This window comes from Arachis duranensis, chromosome 3 (genome assembly GCF_000817695.3).
Source record: "Arachis duranensis cultivar V14167 chromosome 3, aradu.V14167.gnm2.J7QH, whole genome shotgun sequence".
NCBI lineage: Eukaryota > Viridiplantae > Streptophyta > Magnoliopsida > Fabales > Fabaceae > Arachis > Arachis duranensis.
The window spans coordinates 36,333,310-36,348,065 of record NC_029774.3 but is presented as its reverse complement, the minus strand read 5'-3'; the positions used below and the strand labels follow the sequence as shown (position 1 = coordinate 36,348,065).

The following is a 14,756-nucleotide window of genomic DNA, read 5'->3' as shown; positions in this document are numbered from 1 at the left end:
AAAATAATTTTCCGGAGTTTTCTATAAAACTGAAACACGATACCAAACTAAAGGCTCAGTATTAAATAGTTAATAAGGAAAACAGGTTAGTAATGCCTTACTTTTGGCACGATCATGACGTACTAAAAGTTAGGGTGTTACATTTATTCTAAATAAATTCCAACTTTAACTTCTGAAATATTATTAAACATTACAAAAGGTCGGCCAAATAGCTAACTTTAGTATCAGCTGAGATGATGACACAAGGTTGACCAAACAGCTAGCTAAACAGGTAGCTAATTTTAGTATCAGCTAAGATGATGACATAAGATCGGCCAAATTGCTAGCTAATTTTAGTATGTTTTAGCTAAGATGATGACATAAGATTGACTAAATAACTAAAAGGTCGGCTAAACAACTAATTTTAGTAACAGCTAAGACGATGACATAAGGTTGGCTAATCCCCTTTCATAAACTTTGGCTAATTTTACCGATGACTCATGGTCTAAAGTAATAATAAATAACCTTAGCGATTCCTTGAACGTCGATAGTAATGAACTATAGTGCACTATTACATTTTAAACATTTAGTAACATTTATCTCTTAACATTTATTAAAATGTTAGTAGTTATGACAAAATTACATATTAAGTAACATTTATGCTAAAATGTTACCAAATACATTTATTTTTTTAAAAATGCTTATTCACATTCACAGGAAACTAGAAAAACTCCCAGCTCACAAAAATCAAAATCTCTCACCCTTCACATTCAAATCTCGCTCATGCTTCACGTGTTTGCTTCGATGAAAATCTCGCTCTTGCTTGATCTTGATCACAATCTCGCTCTTGCTTGATCTCGATTCTCGATCTCGATCTCGCTCGATATCGCTCTTACTCGCACTTCGCCTCCTTAATCTTTCACTCTGCCTCCTTTTCTCACGATCTTCCTCCTTAGTTTCATCATGATTACTACAATGCTCTGTACTTTGACCACAAGCTACCTCTAGATCACTTTATTCTTCAATTTCTCATCTCAAATTTAAGAGCAAGCTCACCAGTAAGCATTTTCTCTCTTATTTAATTTTTTCTATTCACTCTGTTCTTCAATTTCTTAACTCTCACTAATTTTGATCCAGATATGAGTTATCATTACTCATTGTTGCTACCTCTGCTTGCTGCACTTGCTATCATCATCGTCACCGTCGTTGTGCAGGTAGGTCATCCGTTGATACTCAATGTGCTAATTTAGGTTATGAATTCTGGACAGATCCTAAAAGTGCTATTTAACTTATTTCATAAAATTGATTTTCACCTTGTATTGGTGGTTGAGTATTTTATATTCTTGACATGGGTTTTATCTTGTTGTATTTTGTGTATAATTGGATTTTGTTCAGTTATAGCAGCAGATTCGTCTTATGCTACAAATTTATAGAAGGTTATTTAGCAAAATTTGGTAAAAATATTATTATTGTATTAATAGAATTATTTGATTCATCAATTATTCATTATTTTTAATACCTTAATGCAAATATCTTTAAAGGGATTTTTAGTATTGTTGCTTCTGTACTTATGCATTCAGATTGTTTCAATAATTCTGAAGGAGTAATCATGGCATCTCAACATTTGTTAATATCTTCTAGCTATATATTATATTTTATAATTGTCAATATACACAATATTAGTATTATTATCCTCTGTGATCTGTACAAAATATGTTGTTATATCGTGGCTAACGATATCTTGGGAAATAATAAAGTTCTTAAAAATCAAGAAATAGATGAGATTTGGTGGACTAAAGCTTGCTTCCAATGCATGAACACAATATTTATGGTGATTTATGTTTGCTTTCTTGATCTAGAAAGGTACTTGGCAGTTATTTTAATTACTGATATCATGCGTTCCTCAAGAAGCATGGCCAAGGGTGGACTTGTTAAGGACGAGCTCGAGACTAAGAAGCCAACGCCACCACAGCAGCAGAATCATGCTGTCGCAGTTGCGTCGGTGGCTGTGACGCATTCTTTAGCTTCAGCTGGGACCAAGATGGAGGGTTTGGCAACAAAGAAGAAGAAAGAGGGATTCAAGAGTATTAGCATGATGGAGAGGTTTAATTGCAGGGTAAGGGATTCGTATGAGATATTGTTAGATGAGAATGGGTGGAAGGGTTTCATGCAGAGCAATGAAAAGATCAGCAACTTCGATGGTTCTGTGATGAAGAGATTTTTTATTGGTATAGAATTTCACAAAAAAAATTCTCATTACAAGTATAGTTTCTAAACAAACAAATAATCCTCAATAAAACATTTGTTTGTCAAAAGTAGAAACCCCAATAAAAATAATAACCGAAGTATTTAAACCTCGGGTCGTTCTCCATAGGAATTACAATGAAGTGCTTTATTATTGGCTATGAAGGAATGTTTTGGGGTTTTTGTAATCAGAGACAAGGAATGTAAATGGGTTGGATTAGGCCCAAAATGAGCTAGAAATACCAGGCCACGTTTTCCCCAAAAATGGCCCACGCTGTTCTGTAATGCGTGTGCGTGGATCGATGCGTACGCATCACCAAACGCATGGCAACTATGACAAATTTTATATCATTTTGAATCCCTAGATGTTAGCTTTCCAACACAGCTAAAACCGTCTCATTTGGACGTCTGTAGCTCAAGTTATGACCATATAAGTACGAAGAGGTCAGGATTGACAGCTTTGCAATTCCTTCTTTTCTTCATGAGTTCTCCCAATTTTGCATGCTTTTTCTTCATTCCTTCAATCTAATCTTTACCTTCTAAACTTGAAATCACTTAACAAACATATCAAGGCATCGAATGGAATTAAAGGTGAATTAAAATTAACCAATTAAGGGCCTAAAAAGCATGTTTTCATACTTAAGCACAAATAGAAGAAAATTACAAAATCATGTTATTTCATTGAATAAATGTGAGAAAAGTTTATAAAATCCACTAAATTAAGCACAAAATGTACCACGAAATAGTGGTGCATCATTATGTTATCGAAACCAACATAGAGTTGCAAGAAGCTAAGTTGATTGTTTAGAAATGGAGGTTCGGAAGCTGGCCTGATGGTGTTCATTCATTGGTATGACCTTGTTCATTTCATTTCATTCTTTTATTAATGTAGAGATTTAAATGCATACGTGTAAATAAAATGTTGATTAAAATTGTTATAGGTGAAGCTTGTGTTGGAGGAGCCTGAACATGGGGTTACTGTTGTCAAGCTCACACAAAATGATGTTCCTGAAGAAGATAGATGAGCTTATATTTTTATTGCAATTGGTTATCGGAAGGTTTGTTTTGAGTTTTATATAGTAAAAGTATTCATACTTTGTGATTTCACCATAGAGTATATAACATAGAAGAATCGATTTTAACAATGTCAACATGGAAAAAAAAAGAAAAAAAGATGTGGCTTACAGTTACAACTTGACTTTGAATTGTAAACAAAGAAGAAATCCTCAATACACATGGCATCATATGATGTCATACATAACACAATAATTAGAAATTGAAGTAAGCAACTATATATATAGTTTGAGCATTAAGTCTGTGCCTTCTCCTTCTCTTTGCCTCGCTATGCTTCTTCTTTATACTTATTATTGGTGGAAGGGACTTCACAAGCTCCCCCTAATCATTATCATCCATGCTGGAATTGTTTTTATTGAAAAGACTCTAAATAATATCGACTTGTTATGAGCTTTGTGAAACTGCTACCAAGTTTGCTTCAATTTATTGTTAATACTTGAAAGAAAATGTAGACCTAAAGGATATTCTAAATGAACTAGAGTTCCTTTAGGTGAGTATAACAGTTGAGGACTAATGATTGGAGTAGAAAAGGATCCATCACTATCTAATTTTGTTCTGTTATTTCTGCTTTGAATGTAATAATAAATGCTTATTCTTTTCTTCTTAATACTGCTTGTTCTGCTTGAATGGATTACTACATCAAACTGGTATCCATGCTAATACTGCTTTCATGCATATTACAATTATTTGTTTAGATAGAAGATACTTCTTTTTTTCTTTCATGCATCAACTATAAACTATATATATTTGAGATTTGGCCTTGATTTTTTATGTTACGCACTTTCTATAATTGTTACATTGTTATGGCAAACAAGAAAGACAAAGCTTTAAGGTCAAGTAGCTCCATGAGAGATATTATCTGTGAACAAGAAGAGCAAATTGAATTAGGTCTTTGTCAATCCCGATTAATATCAACTGTGAAGGAAACAAGTTAGGAAACTGAGTTAATTTTTTTACTTTTTGACTTTAAATTGGATAGGTTCGATTTGTGGGTTTGCTTTTTGTGTTCTTAAATGAGATATACAGCTCATGAGAATATTCACAGTACCTAGATTGCTCTCAATTCTATTAAACATCGCTGTGTTAAAGTCTCCGCTGCTGGATCCATTCTTGTCACTAGGTTATTTCCCTTTCTTCTTTTTTTATATGTTTTTTTTAATTACTCTTATTTTACTTTTATGATTCGTGGTATTGTTAATAGACCCACCTGAAAATTTCAACCTGGCATTGTTAACCTTTGGACTGCTCTAGGTTTGAAAATTGCTGATGATACTCTGTTTGGCTTGTAGATTGATGCTCCCTAACTGTCTAAGCAACTTCGAAAAAGGTTCGCAAACTAGGTTAGTCCTTCTCTAGGCTACTTATATGTTCCATGTCATTAATTGGACAATTTTGAGTGTGCAAAGTGATAGTTTTTGTGGCCTTTTAGCTGTTGCTTATTAGTCATTTAATTCTACTTTTTAGTTTTACTGATCTAATAGCTTCCCTAATGTCTGATTATGAAAACTTTCTAGCATTTTGAGAATCTGCCTCATCATTAGCCTCTTATTAGGGTCTAAATTTGAATATAACAGACCCAAATGAAGCAACCTCTCAAATTCTTCAATGGTGTATCCACTCGTAGCCTTCAATCACTGATCAACAGTATTAATTGGCCAAAGAAAGTTATCAGTACAGGTCTTTCCCAAACAGAACTGGCAGTAGAAGTGTATCCTTAATGACTTTAATTACTCATGTTAGCAGAACAAGTCTTTTGGGTAATTAATTAAATTTAATTAAATTAGTTTAATAATTGATTGATACAACAAAAACTACTTACATAAAGGATAAAATAATGCACTTCTCATCTTTTTTTCTGATGTTATTATTACTTCTTTTTCTTCTTCTTCTAATAATTTTTTAGTTTCTTTTCTTCTCCTTAACTTTTATCTTCTTCTCTTTTCAAAGTTTATTAATAATATAAAATAACTTTTTTGTATCGTCCTATGTTTTCTTAAAAATAAATGGGTGTTTTATCTAGACAAATCATATTTTATGTTGAATCACACATAAATAAAACAAATGATATAAAAAATTTAATTAAGAAATACACATTTTTTATGCTATAAAAAAGTTTTAGATGAATGATATAAAATAATAACACAAAAAATTTAATTAAAAAACATAAAAAATTTAGTTGAATAAAACAAACTATTTTAAATTATATAAATTTTTAGCTGAATAATGCAAGAGAAAAATACATAAACTTTAATAGAAAAACACAAAAAGTTTAATTAAAGAATACAAGATATAACTTGAATATCAATAAAATTATTTTATGTTTATCGTCAATAAATGTAAGTATTTTTTTCATATAATGTGTTTAGCTTCAAATATTATTGTGTTTATCATCACAATATTTCTATTTTTATCGTCAATAAATTATGTATTTTTTTTCTTTATTTTTTTTTCAAAAAATCGTAGATTTACCTTCAACAAAGTTTTGTATTTATCACAACAAAATTTTTGGATTTTTTTTTTCTCAATAAATTCCTATGCTTTTTTCTATGTTTTTATTCAAAGAATTATGTTTACTTTCAAAAAATTTCTATGTTTATCACCACAAATTTTTTGTATTTTTTCTTTATCCTTTTTTTTAAAGAAAATTGTGTTTATTATCACAAATTTACGCATTTATTGTCAATAAATTTCAGTTTTCACTATTGAAATATTATTAAACCTTACAAAAGGTCGGCCAAATAGCAAATTTTAGTATCAGCTGAGATGATGACACAAGGTCGACCAAACTGCTAACTAAATAGGTAGCTAATTTTATTATCAGCTATGATGATGACATATGATCGGCCAAATAGCTATCTAATTTTAGTAACAACTAATTTAGTAATAGCTAAGATGATGACATAAGGTCGACTAAACAATTAAAAGGTCGACTAAATAACTAATTTTAGTAACAGCTAAGACGATGACATAAGGTCGGCCAATCCCCTTTCATAAACTTTGACTAATTTTACCAACGACTCATGGTCTACAGTAATAATAAATAACCTTAGCGATTCCCTGAATGTCGATAGTAACGAACGACAGCGTACTACTATATTTTAAATATTTAGTAACATTTATATCTTAACATTTATTAAAATGTTAGTAGTTATGACAAAATTACATATTAGGTAACATTTATGCGAAAATGTTACCAAATACATTTATTTTTCTAAAAATGCTTTTTCACATTCACAAGAAATAAGAAAAACTCCATGCTTGCAACATCAAAATCTCTCAATCCTCACATTCAAATCTCGGTCATGCTTCACGCGTTTGCTTCGATGTCGATCTCGCTCTTGCTTGATCTCGATCTCAATCTCGCTCTTGCTTGATCTCGACTGTCGATCTCGATATTGCTCTTGCTCGCATTTCCCCTCCTTAATCTTTCACTCTGCCTCCTTGATCTTACGATCTTCCTCCTTAGTTTCATCATGATTACTACAATGCTCTGTACTTTAACCACAGGCTACCTCTAGATCACTTTGTTCTTCAATTTCTCATCTCAAATTTAAGAGCAAGCTCACCGGTAAGCATTTTCTCTCTTATTTAATTTTTTCTATTCACTCCGTTCTTCAATTTCTTAACTCTCGCTGATTTTGATCCAAATATGAATTATCGCTACTCGTTATTGCTACCTCTACTTGCTACGCTTGCTATCATCATCGTCATCGTCATTGTGCAGGTAGGCCATCCGTTGATACTCAATGTGCTAATTTAGGTAATGAATTCATGACAGATCCTCAAAGTGCTATTTAACTTATTTTATAAAACTGATTTTCACGTTGTATTGTTGGTTGAGTAGTTTAGATTCATGACATGGATTCCATCTTGTTGTATTTTGTGTATAATTGGATTTTGTTCAGTTATAGCAGCAACTTCGTCTTATGCTGCAAATTTATAGAAGGTTGATCACCAAAATTTGGTAAAAAATATTATTACTATATCAATAGAATTATTTGATTCATCAATTATTCATTATTTTTAATACCTTAATGCAAATATCCTTAAAGGGATTTTTAGTCTTGTTGCTTTTGTACTTATGCATTCATATTGTTTCAATAATTCTGAGGGAGTAATCATGGCATCTCAATATTTGTTAATATCTTCTAGCTATATATTATATTATATAGTTGTCATTATACACAATATTAGTATTATTATCCTCTGTGATCTGTACATAATACATTGTTATATCATGGCTAACGATATCTTAGGAAATAATAAAGTTCTTAAAAGTCAAGAAATAAATGAGATTTGGTGGACTAAAGCCTGCTTCCAATGCATGAAACAATATTTATGGTGATTTATGTTTGCTTTCTTGATCTAGAAAGGTACTTGGCAGTTATTTTAGTTACTGATATCATGCCTTCCTCCAAAAGCATGGCCAAGGGTGGACATATTAAGGACAAGCTCGAGACCAAGAAGCCAACGCCTCCACAGCAGCAGAATCATGTTGTCGTAGCTACGTCGGCGGCTGTGCCGCCTTCTTTGGCTTCAGTTGCGACCAAGAAGGAGGGTTCGACGAAAAAGAACAAGAAAGAGGGATTTAAGAGTATTAGCATCACGGAGAGGTTCAATTGTAGGGCGACGTATTTGTATGAGATATAGTTAGATGAGAATGGGTGGAAGGATTTCATGCAGAGCAATACAAAGATCAGCATCTTCGATGGTTCTGTTATGGGTACCAATATGGAGTTGTAGGAAGCTAAGTTGATTGTTCAAAAATGGAGGTTCTGAAGCTGGCTTGATGGTGTTCATTCTTTGGTATGACCTTGTTCATTTCATTTCACTCTTTTGTTAATGTAGAGATTTGAATGCATGCGTGTAAATAAAATGGCGATTGAAATTGTTATAGGTGAAGCTTGTGTTAGAGTAGACTGAACCTGGGATTACTGTTGTCAAGCTCACACATAATGATGTTTCTGAAGAAGATAGGTGAGTTTTTTTTTTTTAATTGCAATTGGTTATTGGAAGGTTTGTTTTGAGTTTTATATAGTAACAATATTCATGCTTTGTGATTTCACCATAGAGTATAAACAAAGGTTGATAGCAAAAATAGTCTCCCCATTATAACATATAGAATAATCGACTTTATCTATGTCAACATGGAAAAAAAAAGAAAAAAGATAGTGGCTTACAGATACAACTTGACTTTGAATTGTAAACAAAAAAGAATTCCTCAACTCACATGGCATCATATGATGTCATGCATAACACAATAATTAGAAATTGAAAGCAAGCAACTATATATATAGTTTGAGCATTAGTTCTGTGCTTTCTCCTTCTCTTTGCCTCGCTATGCTTCTTCTTTATACTTATTATTGAAGGAGGGGACTTCACAAGCTCCCCCTTATCATTATCATCCATCCTGGGATTGTTTTTATTGAAAAGCCTCTAGATAATATCGACTTGTTATGAGCTTTGTGAAACTGCTACCAAGTTTGCTTCAATTTGTTGTTAATACATGAAAGAAAATGTAGACCTAAAGAATATTCTAAATGAAATAGAGTTCTTTTAGGTGAGTATAACCGTTGAGGACTAATGATTGGAGTAGAAAAGGATCCATCACTATCTAATATTGTTCAGCTATTTCTACTTTGAATGTAATATAATACATGATTATTCTTTTCTACTTAATACTGCTTGCTCGGCTTGAATGGATTACTATATCAAACTGCTATGCATGCTAATACTGCTTTCATGCATATTACAATTATTTGTTTAGATAGAAGATTCTTCTATTTTTTGTTTCATGCATCTACTATAAACTATATATCTTTGAGCTTTGGCCTTGAGATTTTATCTTACGCACTTTTTATAATTGTTATATTTTTATGGCAAACAAGAAAGACAAAGCTTTAAGGTCAAGCATCTCAATGAGAGATATTATCTATGAACAAGAAGAGCAAATTGGATTAGGTCTTCGTCAATCCTGATTAATATCAACTGTGAAGGAAACAAGTTAGGAAAATGAGATAACTTTTTGACTTTTTGACTTTAAATTGGATAGGTTTGATTTGTGGTTTTGCTTTTTGTGTTCTTAACTGAGATATACATCTCATGAGAACATTTGCAGTGCCCAGATTGCTCTCAATTCCATTCAACGTCACTGTGTTAACGTCTCTGTTATTGAATCCGTTCCTGTCACCAGGTGATTTTCTTTTCTTCCTTTTTTTCTATGTTTTTTTTTAAATTACTCTTATTTTACTTTTATGATTCGTGGTGTTGTTAATAGATTTGTGCCACCTGAAAACTTTGACCTGGTATTGTTAACCTTTAAATTGGGATTCATTAAAAAAGGAACAAAGAGTGAATAGGTACTTTTGACTTTTAAGTTAATCCATTTGTTTGTTTCCAATCAGACTGCTCTAGGATTGAAATTGCTGATGATGCTCTGTCTGGCTTGTAGATTGATGCTCCCCAACTGTCAAAGCAACTTTGAAAAAGGTTCGCAAAGTAGGTTAGTCATGCTCTAGGCTACTTATATGTTCCATGTCATTAATTGGAAAATTTTGAATGTGCAAAGTGATAGTTTTTGTGGCCTTTTAGTTGTTGCCTATTAGTCATTTAATTCTAGTTTTTCGTTTTATTGAAATAATAGCTTCCCTAATGTCTGCTTATTAAAATTTTCTAGAATTTTTAAAATCTGCCTCATCATTGGCCTCTTATTAGGGTCTGAATTTGAATATAATAAACCCAAATGAAGAGACCTCTCATCTTCTTCAATGGTGTATCCACTTTTAGCTTTCAGTCTCTAATCAACAGTATTAACTGGCCAAGAAACGTTATCAGTGCAGGTCTTTTCCAAACAGAACTGGCAGTAGAGGTGTATCCTTTACGACTTTAATTTCTCATGTTAGCAGAGCAACTCTTTTGGGTAATTAATTAAATTTAATTAAATTAGTTTAATAATTGATTGATACAACAAAAACTACTTACATAAACGTTAAAATTATGCACTTCGCATCTTTTTTTCTAATGTTATTGCTACTTCTTTTTCTTCTTCTTCTAATTATTTTTTTAGTTTCTTTTTCTTCTCCTCAACTTTTATCTTCTTCTCTTTTCAAAGTTTATTAATGATATAAAATAACTTTTTTGTATCGTCTTGTATTTTTAAAAAATAAATGGGTATTTTATATAGACAAAACACTTTTTAGGTTGAATTACACATAAATATAACAAAAGATATAAAAATTTTAATTTAAAAATACACAAATTATTTTAAACTATACAAAATATTTAGATGAATGATATAAAATAATAACACAAAATATTTAATTAAAAAACATGAAAAATTTAGTTGAATAACATATAAACTATTTTAAATCATATAAATTTTTAGCTGAATAATGCAAGTGAAAAATACATAAACTTTAATAGAAAAACACAAAAAGTTTAATTAAAGAATACAAGATATAACTTGAATATCAATAAAATTATTTTATGTTTATCGTCAATAAATGTAAGTATTTTTTCATGTTTTTTTTAAATAACGTCTTTAGCTTTAAATATTATTGTGTTTATCATCACAATATTTCTATTTTATTGTCAATAAGTTATGTATTTTTTCTTTATTTTTTCTTTCAAAAGGTCGTAGATTTACCTTCAACAAAGTTTTGTACTTATCATAACAAAATTTTGGATTTTTTTTCAATAAATTCCTGTGTTTTTTTCTATGTTTTTATTCAAAGAATTATGTTTACTTTCAAAAAATTTCTAAGTTTATCACCTCAAAATTTTTGTATTTTTTATTTATCTTTTTTAAAAAAAAATTATGTTAATTATCACAAATTTATGCATTTATTTTCAATAAATTCCAGCTTTCACTATTGAAATATTATTAAACATTACAAAAGGTTGGCCAAATAGCTAACTTTAGTATCAGTTGAGATGATGACACAAGATCGACTAAACAACTAGCTAAATAGCTAGCTAATTTTAGTATAAGCTAAGATGATGACATAAGATCGACCAAATAGCTAACTAATTTTAGTAACAACTAATTTTAGTAATAGCTAAGATGATGCCATAAGGTCGACTAAACAATTAAAAGGTCGGCTAAACAACTAATTTTAGTAATATCTAAGACGATGACATAAGGTCGGCCAATCTAATGAGTCATAATTTTATGGTATATTTAGAATTAAAATAAGTGAATTTTATCAACTATTCTTGTAAGACCCAAAATTTTTGAAAAGTCTTATTATGATCAAGTCTCAAATCATATATTTATTTATAGCCTTAATTTCAGAAATTGTTTTATTAAAGACAATTAAGGCAAGTTTTGATTTATTGAATTTGAGACGAGTTATGATTATTATTCAATTTTATAATTATTGGATTATTTTCTATATTTAAATTATAAAGTTGGCAGTTATGAAATAATAAGGATTTTATATGATTTGGATTGGATAAGTAATATTTTAAATATTAACACTGCTATTTTGGAAAATGAAGAAATTAAGTATATTATTTCTAATTATTTGATTTAGACATTTTATTGAAAGTAATTTGTAAAAATTGATGAACAAATAGTATTTTTATACATTATTATTGCTAGATTAGAATTTATTTCTAATTACTATATTATCTCTATTTTTAAGTGAAATTACCAATTTACCCCTAACCTTAATTTCACTCAACACCCTAACCTCTCTAACCCTAGCAGCCGCCACTGAAACCCTCTCCCAAAAACCTAGTAGCAGCCGTGGCACACAAACACGGTTTCCCCCTTTTTCCATGGAAGAAACGAAACAAAAGCAAGAGAGAGGGAATAGCGTGCGATAGGGAGAAGGAAAAGAGGAGAGAGAGAGGCGCCGTCATCCTCGTCGCCGGAACCGCAAGGAGTGTCGCCGCTAAGCCCGTCACCGTGTCGTTGTCATCATCGACGCCAGCTGAAGAGAGATGCGACGGAGAGAGAGAAAGGGCCCACGGAAGGGAAGCGTCGCCGTTCCCTGAGGCCGCACCGTCATCGCTGTCCATGGTGACCCACGAGCCGAGAGTGCAAGCGCGAGTGGAGGGCGGCATTGTTGTTGCTGCTGTTTCTCCCAACGGTGCTGCTATCACTACCGTGAATCGCGATCCGGAGAGGGAGGAGATGCGAGCCATGGCCGGAGGGGAGAAGACGCCATATCTGGAAGCCACCGTCGTCCTCTCTGCACCACCGTCGTCCTTGCCACAGGGTCAGCCGCTGTCATGTATGGCAGAGCCAGAAAGAGAGTTCAGAAGCAGAGCAAGAGAGAGAGAGAGATTTGAGGCTGGGCTGGGAGTCCAACCACCATGTCTAGCCACCGTTTGTGTCTCCGGCGCCGCCTCCGCCGGAGCTGTCGCCATCAGAAATGGGTTTCGACCGCTGTAGGTGTCGCTGCCAGAAAAGGGAGCTGCGTCTCTGCGATTTGGATCGCCGGGAGTGGTTCTGTGGCTTCCGGGAGTACCGTCGGAGCTTTTGGCTATTTTTGCCGTCGCCGGAAAATTCTATCGGTAAGGGTCTTAAGTTGGTTTCCCTTCCGTTGAGTTTCTGGGAACCTCAATGTCACTGCATATGGTTCAGGTTATCGCTGCCGCTTGAGGTGGCTGTCGGACAGCCGCCGAACCGGTTCGGAGGCTGCCGCTGTTTCGGTTCAACTGTTCCTTCTTCGGCTCGGTAAGCGTTTCGATTTGAAAAGCCTTTTGTTACTGTTCTGTTATCATACGCTAAGGTTTGTGACGTTAATTGCTATATGATTGAGTTTTGGTTGTTGTATGTTGCGATTAGAGTTGTTGAGACTGTTGCGAAAGTGGCTTGGAACCGAGGTTTTGGCTGCCGGGATTTTGATTGTTGATCTCGGGTCGAGGCGGAAAGGATTATGTGATGCGTTTGGGCTATGGAATTGCGTTTTGAGGTAGGGGCGCTTTCCGAAAATTATAGTTTATTATTGGAATTATTACATATGGATATTGATGCGAGACAATGTATTTGGTGATTGTATAAGCCTTATGTGATGTTGATTGTCCTGGATGAATGTAATTATTATTTGGTTTTGATGAATGGGTTGTTGTGTGGATTTGTAAAATTAAATGCTTTTGGAGTTGATTCTTTAGAAGCTTTGATATCTGAGTTTAATCTGTTGAGGATTGTTTTGAATTGAATTAATTATTTTGATGATATGAAAAGTCGAATGCACTTTTGAATTCAGCCTGGTTTACTTTAAATGACTTGGTCTTGGACAAATAATTTGTTATTGAGCCGTCTCTTTAAAGTTTTGGAAACGAGTTAAATCGGTTGATATTGAGTTAATTTCTAAAATGGTTTCCTTGTGATATGCCACTGAGGCGACTGTTGGATTTAGCTTGCTTTTGAATTAATTTCTGGTTTTGAGCTGTTGAAAATGAATGAGAAATGGTTTAGTTGGGACCCGAACTGGGTGGCAAAAGTCCAAGTTTTAGGGGAGGTGCTGCCAAAATTTCTACAAAATCCTACACTTGTTTGTAAAGTTATTTAAAAAGGGTTGGATTTGAGAAATTGTATTATTTAATTTATTAAGAGAATATTTATGTTTTCAAGCTTAATTTATTTAATGAACTTTATGCGTTGAGTTCGGCTTATTTAGAAATGAACTACTTGTACAGTTTGAATCACTGAAGGAGAGAATGACGCTCTAATATTGATTTCAATATAAAAAGGAGCTTTTAGTGATTTTAAAGGAATCTAGACTTTTGATTGAGTAATCGAGTTTGAGGCATTTTGGAAGAGTTAGAAAAATGGATTCCAAAAAGAAACCTAAAAATGGTTTGATTCCAATGAACCGGTTCCGTTTCAAATGAGTTAATTTTTGGACCGGGTTGGAACTTGTGATTTTGTATGATCGGTTTCATAAAAAATTCAGTTTTATTTACTTGAACCGAGAATTTATGATTTTAAGAGTTTCAATGAATTTTAAGGAATTTATATAAGTTGACCTTCCCTAAAGACTTGGGACTCTGGCGAGAAACTTTTGTTATAAAATCCCATTGTTGGATGGGTGATTTTGAATGTTTCCAAAATGAATCTTTAACTTTCCATGGTTTTGGAAGTTTTGGAAAGAAAATGCCGAGAGTGGCTTTGTTTTAAAAAGGGAACTCACTTTTAGAAAATTTGACTTATGAGCCTGAGATGATTTGAGAAATGAGATCTTTAAAGCCAAGGCTGAAAAGAGTTGAAATTTGATTTCAAAATGAAATGGCTTGAGAAAAGTGATTTATGGCTTAAATGCCGGTTTTATGAATTTGATGATGTTGAATGGTGGAAGTGCTGTTTTGTTATGGGCCGGAATGGCTATGTATGATTATGAATCTTGGACGGTTCTGGATTGAACCGTGAGCCAGAATGGCTATGTATGATATTGATTTATGGCTGATTGTCGAATGAGTTATGGGCCGTATGGCTGCCTATGAAATTT

At 32.8% G+C, this 14,756-nt stretch overlaps 1 protein-coding gene across 1 annotated transcript; it reads left to right on the top strand.

The window, feature by feature from the left end:
* Nucleotides 1–1,873: 1,873 nt before the first annotated feature.
* LOC110278525 (uncharacterized) lies at nt 1,874–3,248 on the top strand. Its single transcript, XM_052258249.1, has 2 exons — nt 1,874–2,185; nt 3,165–3,248. Exons 1-2 carry the CDS (start codon nt 1,874–1,876, stop codon nt 3,246–3,248), a joined length of 396 nt encoding a protein of 131 aa, XP_052114209.1.
* The last annotated feature ends 11,508 nt before the right edge of the window (nt 3,249–14,756 follow it).

Excerpts from the sequence above, each read along its gene's own strand:
- LOC110278525 (XM_052258249.1), top strand. The coding sequence starts at position 1,874 with ATGCGTTCCTCAAGAAGCATGGCCAAGGGTGGACTTGTTAAGGACGAG. Across the intron at positions 2,186-3,164 it reads TCAGCAACTTCGATGGTTCT|GTGAAGCTTGTGTTGGAGGA; the intron begins GTGATGAAGAGA and ends AAATTGTTATAG.